Genomic DNA, 15,338 nt, shown 5'->3' on the forward strand with positions numbered 1-15,338 from the left:
TTTTTTTTTTCTTTTTCCTTTTTGTGCCTTATCTTGGGGAGAGTAGCTTCGTTTCTCATTCTGTTACTTGAGAAGTTAGGCACCCTCTCCAGTGTTGTCAGAAGGTTTAATATATAAGAGTTGTTCAGGTCTAAGATGGATCAATATCGATTCCCTTCCCCTGTTCGGTACAAGGACTGTGGACACTCAGACCCCACCCTCTGATGCCGTGTCTGTGATAAGAGTCACAGAGTCGCACAGTGTCGTCTAGGTCCCGTCTGCGTCCACATGACTGCCTGTCGTGGCCGCCCAGTTAGCGCTTCTGGGGTTTCCTCTTGCTTCTCAGACCCTCTGTTTGGAAACATTTTCCTTCTGTCTAATAAATGCCTTTAAATTTTTTTTAGTGAAGGTCAGGAGTAATAAATGTTCTCAATTCTTTTTCCTTGGAAGTTATGTTCTTGTTCCTGGAGGATGGTTTTGTCAGGAATACCACACTCGCTCGGCAGTCCCCCCAGCAAATGGCGTGTGGGCCTCGTGCGGCTCCTCGCCGCTGCTGAGAACTCAGTCGTCCGTCTTGTCACCTGTCCTTGTCACCGCATTGGATCGTCCAGACCCGGGGTTTCATCTCTTCCATGTGGCGTCTCCCCTGTTCTCTGTTCTCCTTCACAAGCTTCCGCCACACGTGTCTCAGACCTTCTCCTTCGATTGTCTGCGTGTCTTAATGGTCCTTTTGTATTTCCCATTCTTAGTGGTCTTTGCTTCATTCGGGATGGTTTCTTCAGGGCTACTTTCCGGTTCCCTAATTTTCTTACCAGTTCTATTAAATGTGCTGTTAATCTCATTGAAATCTTAATTTTAATAATTATCAATTCTGTTAGTTAACTTCTTCAACATATTAAACTAATTTCATGTTATTTGATGGATAATATCTGAGGATTCTGTGGGTCCCGATTCTTCTGTCCATGTCTTCTGCTGCCCCATAATGTCCAGTTTCCTTGTGAATGTTGTGATTTTTGGCTATATACTGACTATTATATTTTTTGGAACTCCACCCCTGGGATTTCTCTGATATGTCTGAATTCTTCCAGCCAAAATTAGTATCTGCTTCTGCCCTGTGACCTGGGGTTTTACCAATCTCGGGTCACGTTAAGTCATTAGACGGGGGTTTTCAGTCCCGGTTCACTTTTCCTGCCGACGCCCTTTCTGTGTCCCCCTGACGGAACCCTCCACCAGACCCCAGCGGCTGGGCGAGGGACCCGGGCCTCTCCCTTCATGCACAGCGGGGGCGGTAGGAGTTCAAGGTACCCGGAGGCCCTTCGGCAGAAACCCGAAGGTTTGGTTGCACTTGGTGTCACAGCTGTGTGGGGACCGGCAGCCCACACGCCGCTGGGGGGACACAAGCGCCGCAGACCCCCAGGAAGAGGGAGTGGCCGGAGCTGACACAATCACTTTGGCTCAGCAAGTGTTCTAGGGTCGGGTCCTGAACATACACCGGCGAGGATTCAAAAGATCTACTTAACAGATAGTTACTCCGTAAAATCTTTAATGACTAAAGACTAAAAGTAGCTCAACTGTCCCATTTAGTGTTGAGAACGGAAATGGTTTGGTGTGGGAAAAAGAAGAGAGCTTTAGGATCGATGAAGCGAACAAAAGCCCTACAGTCCTAGATTTGAGCTGGAGGTCCTGCTGTGTGCTCAGTACGTATGTTCTGTGTATCCCCATGAGCATGTATTGTGAAACCAATATCTCTACTAAAAAGCCCAGATTTGTCTTCAGAAGCCAAGGAAGCTACTAAAGAATGCTGAGGTTGGGCTCATGAGCCAACCTAACAAGGCTCCCACTGGCCAGAGACACGGCACCTTGAGCATCATTGAGAATAACCAGGACGACTGAATGGGACACGTCACGTGTATTGAAACCTTCGCATTCTTAGTGATTCTTTAAAAACAAAAAAACATTTCAAGTGTAAGGATTCTCAAAGCAGTGAAGTGTGGTGAAGGGCAGTTGGGGAAGAGTCAAGACAGGCTGAATTGGAGGCTAGTTCACAGGAGAGAACCCGGGAATTAGAAAACTGGGAGGAGCCTCCTGGGGTTAAACAAATAGCAGACATTGACCTCAGAAACCAACATTGATTGGCTTAGTTTGTGGAGGAATCTATGTCTAGGGCATTGCTGACAACAGTAGAGAATCGGTGGTCAGGGAGGAGAGGAGGGTCCTGGGGAAGCAGTGTGATCCGGGGGCTGTGGGCATCCCGAAGCTGCACAGCCGTAGGGACACGCCAGGGGCTCAGCGCTGTGGCGGTGGGGTGTGCGAAGAGACCGTCTTCACTATTTCTTAATAGTGAAGTCATTAAACAAACAAGCAAATAATTCTAGGCCCCAGAGGAGGGGGCTAGTACCCTAGTTGCTATGATATATTATCTGGAGTGTCCAATTTCCAACAAAAAACGATGGGGCAGGCAAAGAAAGAGGAATGCAAACGCACATATCGGACAAGGCAAGCAGCAGACGGCCTGTGAGCAGGGTGGGCCGCCAGACTTACCAGAAAAGACTTCAAAATAGCCTCTATAGTTCACAGGATTAAAGGAAACTGGTTAAAGAATTAAGAAATGGATGAGCATGATATCTTCTCAAATAGAGACTGTCACCAATAAGAAACTATTTTTAGGGGCTCCTGAGGGGCTCGGTCAGTTGGGTGGCCAACTTCTGCTCAGGTCATGATCTCACAGTTGGTGGGTTGGGGCCCCACATCAGGCTCTGTACTGACAGCTCAGAGCCCGGAGCTGCTTCGGATTCTGGATCTCCCTCTCTGTCTGCACCTCCCCTACTCATGCTCTGTTTCTGTCTCAATAATAATTTTTTTAAAACATTAAAAATTAAAAAAATTATTTTAAAGCAACCAAGTGGAAATCCTGGAGTTGAAGAGTGCAATAACTGAACTTTTGTAAAATTTTAAAGTTCATTTTTCAGACAGAGAGAGAGAGAGTGTGTGAGCAGGGGAGGGGCAGGGGTCGGGGTGGCAGACAGAAGATCCAAAGCAGGCTCTGCGCTGTCAGCAGCTCAGCGCGGGGCTCAAACTGAAAACTGCAAGATCATGACCTGAGCTGAAGCAGGACACTCAAGTGACTGAGCCCCGCAGGCGCCTCACTAGCAGAAGAAAGAATAAATGAACATGAAGGTGGATTGGTTGGGATTATGTCAGCTGAAACCAGAGGGAGAAAATAACGAAGAGACAGGAGGAGAGGCACGGTTAAGAACAACATGCAGGTGATGGAGCATCAGAAGAGACAAAGGAGCCAAAACTCTGAACAAATCATGGCTAACGACCTTCCCAAACTCATTTAAACAAATTACTTACACATCTAAGAATCCCCATGAATTCCAAGTAAGATAAACACAGAGAGAGTCTGGACATGCCATAATAAAAATGCTGAAAAGTCAAAGACAAGGAAAAACCTTGAAAGCAACAAGACTGAAATGACCTATTACTTAGAAGGGAACTTGAGGAAGACGGAGAGGTGGGCTCCCATCAGGAGCAGTGGAGGCCGGGAAGTGGGAGGGTGACCTCTTCCAAGTGCTCGGAGAGAGAGCTGTTGAGAACCCGGCCCCCCGGCGGCTGGAAGGAAGCGGGGAGAACCCGGCCCCCAGCAGCCAGAAGGAAGTGGGGCCTTCCTCCACATCCTCTGGAGATAGGAAGGCCTGGGAAGGAATGTTATGAACACTTGCATGCCGACAAATTTAGAGAATGCAGATAAATGGGTACATTCCTAGAGAGACACTAAAACTGACTCAGGAAGAAATAGATAATCCAAATAGGCCTGTAACCGGTAAAAAGATTAAATTAGTAAACAGCAACAAACTACCCATTAAAAAAAGTAGAAAAGTTTAGGACCAGATAATCTCACTGTTCCAGCAGTTATTTAATAAGAACAATTAACACCAATATTTCAAAACCTCTTACTGAGTGGCTCAGTCAGGTAAGCATCCCACTTCAGCTCAGGCCATGATCTTACAGCTTGAAGATCGGAGCCCCGCATCGGGCTCTGTGCTGACGGCCCAGAGCGGGGAGCCGCTTCAGATTCCATGTCTCCCTCTCTCTGTCCCTGCCTGCTTGTGCCTCGTATCTCTCTCTCAAAAATAAGTAAACATTTTTTAAAAAGAAAAGAAAAGCATAATTCAATAGCTCTTGGGAAAATGGATGTAAAAATTCAAATGAGCATTAACAAATCAGATCAACAATATATAAAAAGATTATACACCGTAACTACGGGATGCATCCCAGGAATGCTCAATGAGTGTAATACTGCATATCAACACAATAAAAAGCAAAAACCATGTGATATCTCAACTGATGCAGAAAAATCACTCGACAAAAAGCAGCACCTTTTCATGATAGAAAGACTTGAAAAACCAATGATAGAAGGGAACTTCCCCGACCTGATAACAGGATTCTGTGAGAAGCCCGAGGCTCACATCGTACTTACTGCGAAAGGCTGGGTGCCGCCAGAAACGACCAGCACGTCTGCGCCACTTCTCTCCAACATTGTGCTGGGTGTTCTGGCCAGGGCAGCGAGGCAAGAGAAGGGAAAAACATCCAGATTTTAAAGGAAGAAGTGAAATTATTTATTTATTTAGAGCGAGAGAAAGAGGAAGGGCAGAGGGAGAGAGAGACAGTCTTCAGCGGGATCCACACTCAGCATGGAGCCCAACACAGGGCTCCGTCCCACGGCCTGGGGATCACGACCTGTGCCTAAGTGAAGAGTCGGACGCTCAACTGACTGAGACACCCGGGCGTCCCAGAAGTAAAATTCTTTCTTTCTTTTTTTGTAATGTTTTTTATTTATTTTTGAGAGACAACGCGAGCAGGGGAGGGAAGGTCAGAAAGAGAGGGAGACACCAAATCCGAAGCAGGCACCAGGCTCTGAGCTAGCTGTCAGCACAGAGCCCGACGTGGGGCTTGAACCCACGAACTGTGAGATCATGACCTGAGCCGAAGCCTGATGCTTAACCGACTGAGCCACCCAGGCGCCCCAAATTATTTCTATTCATAGATGACATGATCTTGTAAATAGAAGGTCCTAGGAACCCACTGAAAAAATGATTAAGAACAAGTGAGCTCAGCAAGGTTGCAGGATAAAAGATCAATATACAGGGGCGCCTGGGTGGCTCAGTTGGTTAATTGTCCAACTTCAGCTCAGGTCATGATCTCACAGTTTGGTTTGTGAGTTCAAGCCCCACGGCGGGCCCTGTGCTGACAGCTCAGAGGCTGGATCCTGTTTTGATTCTGTGTCTCCCTCCCTCTCTGCTCCTCCCCCCCTCGTGCTCTGTCTCTCAAAAATAAACATTAAGAAAAAAATCTCTTAAAAAATTTTTTAATGTTTATTTTTGAGAGAGAGAGGGGCAGCATAAGCAGGGGAGGGTCAGAGAGAGAGGGAGACACCGAACCCGAAGCAGGCTCCAGCCTCTGAGCAAACAGTCAGCCTGACGTGGGGCTTGAACCCACGAAACGTGAGATCATGACCTGAGTGAAGTCGGCTGCTTCACCGACTAAGCCACCCAGGCACCCCAAGAAAAAAATCTCTTAAAGAAAAAGATTGATATACAAAATCAATTATATTTTTGTACACTTGCAATGAACGATCCAAAAGTAGAAATAAAACAATTTCATTTACAATAGCTTCAAAAGAGATAACATACTTAGGAATAAGTTTCACACACAAAAAAAAGTAAAACTTATACTCTGAGAGTTACAGAACATTGCTTAAAGAAATTAAAGATCTAAGTAATTGAAAAAACATCTCATGTTCATGATTGGAAAACTTAATACTGTTAAAATGGCAATATTCCCTAATCTACGGATTCAGTGTGATCTCTGTCGGAGCGTCCCAGTGGACTTGTAGAAATTGAGAAGCTTGATTCTAAAATCCGTATGTAATTTCAAGGGACCCAGAACAGCCAAAACTATCTTGAAGAACCAAATAGGAGGAGCCACACTTATTTGTTTCCAAACTTACGACAAGGCAGCAATCCTCGGGACCCGTGGTACTGGCAGAAAGATAAACACCAAGCTCACTGGCATGGAATCCAGAACCCAGAAAGTAACCCACATATGTGCGGTCAGCTGGTGGGGAAAGAGTAGTCTTTTCAACAAATGGGGCGGGGCTAACTGGGCGCCCACGTGCAGATGAAAGCGGCCTGCGCCTCAGAGACTCGGGCACGAGTGTTTACAGTAGCATCACTCATGACAGCCAAAGACGGGGACAGCTCAGCCACCCCTCCACTGACACATGCATACGTAAGATGTGGTGTGTTCATACAATGGAACACTATTTGGCCAGAAGAAGGACTGAGTCACTAACACTTGCTACAGCATGGACGAACCTTGAAAACATCACGCTGAGTGAACAGAGGACACACACAGCCCATGTTATATGAGTCCATTTCTAGAAATGCCCAGTATGAGGAGACGTACAGAGGGAGAAAGTGAGTTACTTGTTCTTAGGGCTGGGGGCTTATGGGGAAATGGAGGAATGAGAGCCAAAAAATATGGGGTTTCTTTCTGAGTCCATGGAAACTCTCTGAAGTTGCCTGTGGTGATGGCTGCACACATCTGTGAACCTGCTGGGAAGCGCCGAATCCTACATTAAATGGGTGAGCCGTATGGTGTATGAGGTCTCTTTCCACAAAGCTGTTTCAGAGGGCAAACAGGCCTGGCTGGCTCAGGCAGAAGAGCCTACAACTCTTGATCTCTGGTTGTGACTTAAAGTCCCGCTTTGGATGTAGAGATTTAAGTATAAAAATTAAAAGCCAGGGCACCTGAGGGGCTCGGTCGGTTAAGCATCTGACTTCGGCTCAGGTCATGATCTCACGGTTCCTGGGTTCGAGCCCCGCGTCGGGCTCTCTGCTGACAACTAACTTGGAGCCTGGAGCCTGCCTTCGGATTCTGTGTCTCTCTCTCTCTGACCCTTCCCTGCTCGCTTGCTCTCTCTCTCTCTCTCTCTCTCTCTCTCTCTCTCTCTCTCTCAAAAATAAAAAAGTTAAAAGTCTCACAAATAAATAAAGAGCAAACAAATCACAAGACAATCTGGGAACCCCAGATGCTCCTGGATGCTAGACAAGCATCAGTGCTCCCGGGACGCCCACGCTGGGCTGTGTTTTCCTAAGTCGCCGTTGGAAAGTCCATCCTGAAATACGTGTAAAGGAAATAACAGGATGTCTGGGCTCTGCTTCAGAATGATCTGGGAGGGAGGGCTGCTTGGGACTGAGAGGAGACCAGGCTGGCCCTGGGCTGATGGCTGCCGAAACCAGGAGCAGGGACGTGACGGTCCTAACTGTGCGCACGCCTTGCCCTCTTCTACAAGTGAAGTAAAAAGGCAGGTGTGGTGGACAGGACCAGCCTCAGGAGCCTCCCGACGGCGGCCCCTCACAATTCCAGGAGCACAACAAGGATGAGAAGCTACACCCAACCAAGCCTTGTCCCCGGCTGCATGGAAGGAGCAGAAGGCAAACAGCTTTCATTCTGGGCATCGGATATCTGAAAGACAGAGTGGAGATCCGGCTCTCGACGGGCATAGTGAGTGCTTACAGGGGAAGGGCACTGAGCCCACGGGCGAGTGGGAGGGAGCAGCCCTAACCCTGGAGAGATGATGACGCAGCCTCTCTGCGAGGTGCTCCAGTTAGACCACAGCAGGCAGGCCGGTAGGCGAGTGGGCAGCTGGGCAGCGGGGCAGCAGGCTGGGAGGGCAAGGGGGCAGATGGAGCTGGCAGGTGGGGTGGGCAGCGGGCAGGGGGCACGCGGGGCGGGCAGCGGGCAGGGGGCAGGCAGGCGAGCAGGTGCCCCAGAGGCTTTCTGCAGCCCTGGAAAGCAGGCCAGCCTTCCAGAGGACGGGATGGGCAGGGGCTGGCACGTCACTCTGCTGTCTCTCCCCAAGCAGATTGCCTTATGTGTTTCTCCCGATTTGCTCTGGACTTCATGTTACAGTGTTCTGTTGTACATAAGTTTTTAGCAGTTATGTGGGCAATCTATCATTTATTATCTTTATGATTTTTTAAATTTAATGTGTCTAAAGCTCCCCCTCAACAGGTTTATTCTAGGAGTTCACACTTGTCTCAGCCCTGGAGAATCTGTGACTACGATGCGCCACGTCAGCAGCCTGAAGGGGACATCGTATCACCCTTTCCATATGTGCAGAAAAAGCGTGTGACAAGACAGCACTCATTGAGGATGAAACTTCGCAGAATGGAACCGTAGTCGCCTGGAAGAGATTTCAAAACACCTGCCACGCGTATCATGCTTGTGTTATGGTGGCGCTAAAAATGTTTCCTTTAAAAATCAAGAATGAGGCAAAGGTGCCCCTTCTGGCAGCTCCTGCGCCCCTCATGCTGGCAGCTGCCGGGGAAACAAGAAAGGATCTGGTGCCAGCTGCCTCTGGGGGCCGCGCTCACCGCCCACCGTCCCGAGCTGTGAAGACCGCTGAGCGCCGCGTCCGCACTCCACAGCTTTCAGGGTACAGCCTGCAGTGAACGGCGCCCCTTCAACGCCTAGAGGAACGGGTGCCTGTTGGGTGTGCTCTTCAGACGCGCCCAGACCCACCTCCTCCCCTCCTTCCCGAGGCCCGGCTGGCGTGTCAGGTGACTTGCTACACGCTTCTTTTTCTGAATGGCCTCATCCATGGAATACAGGATAGAATACAGAAATAGCGAAACCGTGTATTTTCGTGAAGGAGACAGCACCTTTTTAAAAGTCAAAACGGAGGGCGCCTGGGTGCCTCAGTCACGTAAGCCGCTCTTGACTTCGGCTCAGGTCACGATTTCACGGTTCGTGAGACGGAGCTCTGTGCTGACAGCATGGAGCGCCCTTGAGATTGTCTCCCTCCCTCCCTCGCCCCTTGCCACCCAGCGCTCTCCCTCTCAAATAAAGAAACACTAGAAGTCAAGATGAAATCACCAGAACGTTAGGCCTCCTGACTAGCACTGCGTGTTATCACATCAGAACTCATGTCACATCAGCTCATGTCCGTGGAAATACCGCCCTGGATCCCGGGAGCACACAGATTTGAGTCTGGGGGCCGTGCTGGGGCGGCGCCCACGCCCGCGAGCCTGCGGGGCACTGGGGCGGGCTGTGGGGCTTCAGGGGATGCAGAAGTTCCGTCGTATTTACACACCCATCCTTTTACTTGACAGAAATTAGCATTTTCTTGTTAGGAAGCAGCTCACAGGGACAACAGTGCACGTGAAATCACATGTCCGGGCAGGGACAGGGGACGGCAGGCCCACAACCTGGCTGGAGAAGTGCCCGCTGTCGCCTTCCCAGAAGCCCTGTGAGGAGCCTCTGCCCTCCCGGAAGCTGCTTCCTTGTCATCGGGGTCTGACCTGTTGCCCTCTCTGGGGGCCCGTGGACACGGGGCCTGGGGACCACCCCAGGGACAGGCTCCTGCAGGGGTGCGCGCGGCCACAGTAGGTGCTCAGCAGGGGCTCTGAGAGCAACTGGGCCGGAACCGCCACTGCGCCAGCAGGACGGTGACTTCGGAGCCTCAGGGTCGGCCCTTAGGGCTCAGGGGGCTTCTGGTCACCCAGACCACCAGGCCTATCTGTTATGTCACATGTTTAATGACACTGATGAGATATCCAGGCTTGGTGGGTGGGTCACCATCTGAGGTCTCTATGGTCCCGTCACCCCCCCCTTTGGCTCTCCCAGAGGTCACCCATAGTCCAGGCTATTGCACAGCTGACCCACTTTGTCCCCTGAACCCTCAAAGAGGTGTGGCCCCTGGTCCGGTTGGTCTCCAGAGGCAGGGCTGCTGTCTCTGGCGTGAAGCACAGAGGGCATAGACGGGGGTGAGGTATGACTCTGGAATTCAGGACATGTGTCCCAAGACACGGGTGGCACGGCCCCAGGCCTCCGTGCATGTTCCTGCGTGGGCTCTGGCAAGCACAAGGCAGCCTCTGGGCCTGAGACCTCCCGTCAGAGATGCACTGGCTGGAGGAGGGCCAGCAAGTCGACACAGCTTGGGGACCCGGGGCAGGGCGTGCAGGGACCCGAGTCCTCCGTGAGAAGGCAGACAGGCAGCAGAAGTCTCAAGGAGGCACAGCCCCTGCCCTGGGCAGTAGCCCTTTCCAGGGGAGCAGAAAGTCTTGGTCTTGACAAGCTGGCCTCAGCCTTGCCTGGCAGCATGGGCACCTGGCCGGGAGCCCCAACAGAGCTTTGCTCACTTTTGGGTGGTCTGGGCGCCAAGCCCTGGGTCAGATGCAAGGACTGTCGACCAGCTCAGTGGGGGGACCTGGGCAGAGAACCTCCCCAGATAGGTGTCTTGGGTCAGAAGTGGTTATGGAGAGTCACCTTAGCAAGTGGATTCAGCACAGCCCTGCGCTAGGTCCGGGTGCGGCTGCTGTTCAGAGCTGAGTGCAAAGTTCCATGGTGAGAGCACCGTGGGGACGGAGACCAGGGGGCAGTGGGGAGGTGCTGGCGAGTGGGCGCCGCATGCTTGTTTTCCTTGTGCATTGGTGGCATGGTGGCCTGGTCAGCTTTGCCTTGGAGTATCTCAAATGACCACCATGATCCTCAGACTGTTTGCTAACCGAGCCTTGTCTTGGCCGTAAGATTTGGTCCTGACTTTCAGGTACTTCAGGTTTGAGAAGAAGATCGAAGTGCTGGCCAGCAGGAGTGTCGGACTGGGCCCTTGGGCCCTCGGGCCCTCGGCCAGCTCCCCGTGTGCCACCTCCCCTCAGGTGTGCTCACAGACCTGTGTCCTTGAGAATTGTGCCTGGAGTTGGGTTGTGAGTGTGCACAGCACACTGGAGGAGCTCTGGTGTGCACGGGGAAGGGGGTGCGCTGTCCCTTTAAAATCCATCGTGAGGGGTGCACAGTTGTCAAGATGACCAGCTCTTGATCTCAGTCTCACCAGCCATGTGTCTGAGCTCCCTGTCAGGCTCCCGCTGGGTTGGGATTCTCTCTCTGTGACTCTCTGACCCTCTGACCTGACCACTGCTATGCTCTATCTCTCAAAATAAAGAAATAAACTTAAAAAAAAAATCCATCGTGAGTTCTCATTTTTCCAGAAACCTAGGGAGATTGATGGCTACTAACAGGCAAATTCGGGTAAGAGGACTTTGGGAAAGGGAGCTTCCCGCTGAGGAAATAGCGGTCCTTCCTGTCTGTCCTCCTGTTGGCCTGATCCCAATGAGGCTCCATCCCAGTGTAGGGGGGGTTCCCTGCGGGGGAGGAAGGGCTTGGAGGCCCCTCCACCCCGCAGGGTGGGCCTCAAGTGCTGCAGGGCGTTTCCAGGCGCAGCGAGCTCAGAAAGCAAGCCCTGTGGGCTTTCCCGCCACTGCTGGTGGAGTGTTGGGGACCCTGGCAGTCCATCAGAAAGGGGACCGTCCCCTTCCTCACTCGGCGCCCAGTTCCTCTGCGTGTGGTAAAGCAGGAGGACAAGCTGTGTGGGTCCCTGGCCACCGGGCCTGGCTGGGCAGGGCCATCCCCGAATTCCCCCAGGAGCGCCACCCCCCGTGGGGCACACCCATTGTGAGCCCTCACTTGCACCCACCCCCACACATTGACCCCACACACTCCCACAGACAGCATTTCACTGCAGGCTGCTGGCCATTCTCTACCAAAACAGTAAATATGGGGGAGGGGGAATCCTTAAGATAAGCGTGAAGTTTCCTTTTGGTCAGGATGGTAACAAACTTAGTCAGTGAAAGTAACTAGTAAGTTTCATTTAAGGGTCCTGGTACCGAACTACTTCACTAGTCCTTCAGTCCTCAGTCTCCCTGCGCTGCCCTAACTGCGCAGCCAATTCTGAGTGTCCGGCTCAGCGTGGAGGAGACGCCCACAGAGTAAACTCAGAACACCTCACCGGGCGCTTTGCACAAAAGGGGACGCTCTAACTCGGCCCCTTTCGAGGGCACTGTATGAAACGATTCACTGCTTTTTACAGAAGGCTGGTAGGAACGTGATTCTTAAGGCCCAGTTTTAAAATATCTGTAAGGTACTCACGACAAAGCTTGAGGCGTCAGTCATCACATGTATTAACGACAGAAGAAACATAAAAACGGAAAAGTAAAACAAAAAAAGAACAGGAGGCGCCGGGAGGCCACCCAGGGCAGCAGTTCCACCACGACCGTCCGAGGACGGACGCCGCTGGCGCGGGGACCCACGTCGCAGGTGTCCGGTTGCCCTAGGACAGGTGATACACGCGGTAGGCGGCGAGGGGCGCGGCCAGGAGTCCCGGAGCCTGCGGCAGGGCGCCCGCTGCGCCCGCGTACCCGGCCGGGGAGCTGGGCGTGGGCGCGCCCGGGGCGAAGGGCGAGGCAAACGGGGGCAGCAGAGGCTTGGCCGCCAGCCCCAGCTTCTCCAGCGCGGCCTCCTGCACCCTCTTGGCCTTGGCGCGACGGTTCTGAAACCAGATCTTGACCTGCGTCTCGGTGAGGCTCAGGCTGCTGGAGAACTCGGCGCGCTCGGCGACGGACAGGTACTGCTTCTGGCGGAACTTGCGCTCCAGCGCCAGCAGCTGCGCGGCGGTGAAGGGGGTCCGCGGTTTGCGGTTGGTCCTGTGTTTTCGGAGGGTGCAGGGCGGAGGACTGGGGGCGCCTGGGGGGAGAGAAAAGCACAAAGCGGGTGCTCAGACGTCACAGCGTGCCCCACTTCCGAGTCCTGGCAGAGCCGGGTCACGCACGCAGATCTGGGCCCTGGGGGACGGCGAGACCGCAGGCGTCAGGGAGACGGCGCGGGTACGGCGAGGGGGGCCCCGGACTCTGGCTCTGCGAGCCAGCGAGGGGGCACTGTGCTCACCCGGAGAAGCTTGGGCGGGGGCGGCGGCGAGAACCGAGAGGCGAGCCCTTGGGCGAGGACTGGGCGCAGCAGAAATCAACCGTCGCGGGGACGCACCGGGGGCGGGACGGTGCTCGCGCCGGGAAATCTCTGAGCCGAGAAGCCGCGGGTTCAAGGGTTTCGGACCTCGCGTCGGGACCGGCGTGGGACGCAGAGGGGACTGTGGGCTGGCGCGCGCGGGGGCTCGAGTGGCCTCGTTTCTTTCTTTGCACGCAGGCCAGGCGCGTGGGTGGCTACTTCGCGAAGTTAGGAGCGTCGGCGCCCTTCCCGCCCTCGACCTCCCAGCCTGGGCGGGGCGGGGGCTCCTCTGGCTGCCTGGGACCGTGCGACAGGGCACTTACGCGGGGAGGACGAGCAGGCGGCTGGCGGGAACCAGACCCAGGGCTCCGCGGGGCCCCGTGGCCTCTCCTCCCGGAGCTCCGCGGGCTCCGTGTCCAGCTCGCGCTCCGCCTCCAGCAGCGACTCGACGCTGAAGGGCAGAGGGCCGGGCCCCGCGCGCCCCCCGCGAAACGTCTTAAGCCCAGCGGGGTTCATGCGGAGCGACGCCGGGCGCAGGGCTGGCGAGGCCCGGCCGGCGCGCGGAGGAGGCGGCTTGGGGCAGGATCGACCCGGGCTTGGCGGCACCCCCACCCTCGGAACCCTATAAAAGGCGGTACCCCTTTCATGTGCCGTCATCCAATCGCCGCGGCCGCGGCCGCGCGAGCCTGGGTGTCCATTGGCTTCGCCGACCTGGGAGGGTGGAATGGACGGGGAGGGGCGGGCCCGCCTCTGGGACCCTGCGCCCCCGTCCGGCTCCCAGCGCCCCCCAGCCACTCCCGGAGCTCTGCGGGACGGGCGCGCGCTCCTCCCGTCCAGGAGGTGCTGAGGCACCCGGAGAGCTCGGAGCTGGCCTCGGCTTCCCCACCCGGAGGAATGGACGGCGGCCGCGGCCTGGTGGAGCTGGGGCGGGAACGCCCGGCCTTGACAGTGCACGGTTCCTGCGACGCAGAGGGCGCGCAGCGCCATCAGAATCAGTGTCGGCCCCCTGTGTGTGGCTCTCCCTCTGCTCTTCTGCTGCGCCCCAGCCGGGGGGCTGGGACTCTTGGCCCTCTCCCCGAACCTTGGGGGCTGCATAGGACGGACCCTGAACCCTGACTGGTGATTCCGCTTCTGTCCCCTTGAATTTGCCTTGGCCCTGAATGGCTTTTCAGGCACCTGTACCTGGTTGGTGCCTTCCCGCCCAGGGGCCCCCGTCATGCCGCCGGAGTGTCCCCCAGCCTGCGCCTAGGAGCAGCCGTCAGTCAGTGCCGTCGAAGGTCCCCGGGCAGGAGCCTCAACCGAAAGGGAAGTATAGGGGGGAGGCGACCTCTTACTGTCCTCCAAGGCAGGACTTGGGACACAGGCAGTTATGTCAGGCACTCCTGGCTAAGAGCACAGAGTCACTGGGTCACTGGATGTTTCCTGTCAGGCTCTCCCCCTCAGCACTTTCTTCCCAGGAGGATCTGGGACCTGGAACCAGGGAAAGATCCATCAGAGAGGGGCGTCGGTGACTTGGGCTTCTGACCCTGGGTGGGGGATGCTCCTGGGAAGCACCTGGAGAGACGGGGTCCCCACCCTCAGCTGGAGAAGGAGCAGAGGCCCAACAGAGACCCCTGCTTATTCAGATTCTTCTTCCAAAACTGGGCCTATCTTTGGTTGAACAGCCTTCTTCTGTGCCATGGCACTGAACGCTTCCGTCTGCAGTCTCTCCCTAAAGTTTTAGAACAAATCAGATCGATTTGCCCATAACGACTTTATGTCTGACGAATATCCCAGAACACAGACACAGCAATGTGAATCAGTATATTTTTATTTTTGAAAAACCAATGTTGCTTTAATGAGATCCAGCTTTGGGGGACAGTTAACTATTGGCTCAGCCAGAGAGATTCAATTAGAAAGTTTTTTCTCCACGCAGATTTAGAAGCGTGGCTGAAACGGCCCTCAGACCGGGCTCCAGAGCCAGGCCTGGTATCTGTGGCCCAAGACCAGTGCCCCTTCTAATGTAATAAAGACGATCCGAGTTGAATGAAGATAATTGCATCATTAAAACACTTTCTCTGAACTCTTTCTCTTCAGCAGGGCCACTCACAGAAGTGTTTGAAGAAGAGTTTTAATAAGGATGACAGCCAGCCGCCCTAGCCTACCCTAGGTCTGCTCAGGACTCTGAAGAGGGCATCTGGGGGTGGAGGGAGTGGGAGTCTGTGCTGTGATTGGCTGGCCCTGGCGGAAGGGTGGGGTCTCAGGGCCAGCCTTCAGGAAAGTCTTGCCCTTCCCAGTGGGTGTCCACGTTGGTGTTTGTCCCTCCTGGCAGGGCAAGGCTGGGCCAGTGCTGACCAGGCCCTTGTCTGGCATGGGCTCCCGAAAGGGGGCAGAGAAGGGAGGGAAGATTTGGGGCTTGGGAGGAGCGTCCAGGGTTGGACATGCGAATCCAGACCCAACACAGCACAACCAGGTCTCCAGCACAGCACAGTACCCCGGCACCCCCCAGGGGCCCGGCCAGTAGGACGGGGCGG

General features: G+C 54.2%; 1 protein-coding gene across 1 annotated transcript; it reads right to left on the reverse strand.

Moving 5' to 3' along the window:
* Nucleotides 1–11,991: 11,991 nt before the first annotated feature.
* Nucleotides 11,992–13,409, reverse strand: LOC115274138 (homeobox protein MSX-3-like). Its single transcript, XM_029917545.1, has 2 exons — nt 13,149–13,409; nt 11,992–12,567 (listed from the first exon to the last, which is right to left on the reverse strand). The coding sequence occupies exons 1-2, from the start codon at nt 13,339–13,341 to the stop codon at nt 12,155–12,157; spliced, it is 606 nt and encodes a 201-aa protein (XP_029773405.1). The 5' UTR covers nt 13,342–13,409; the 3' UTR covers nt 11,992–12,154.
* Nucleotides 13,410–15,338: the final 1,929 nt, after the last annotated feature.

The sequence above is a fragment of the Suricata suricatta genome, chromosome 2 (genome assembly GCF_006229205.1).
Source record: "Suricata suricatta isolate VVHF042 chromosome 2, meerkat_22Aug2017_6uvM2_HiC, whole genome shotgun sequence".
Lineage (NCBI taxonomy): Eukaryota > Metazoa > Chordata > Mammalia > Carnivora > Herpestidae > Suricata > Suricata suricatta.

Coding starts and splice junctions, on each gene's coding strand:
- LOC115274138 (XM_029917545.1), bottom strand. CDS start 13,341: ATGAACCCCGCTGGGCTTAAGACGTTTCGCGGGGGGCGCGCGGGGCCC. Junction 12,568..13,148: donor CGCCTGCTCGTCCTCCCCGC/GTAAGTGCCCTG, acceptor CTCTCCCCCCAG/GCGCCCCCAGTCCTCCGCCC.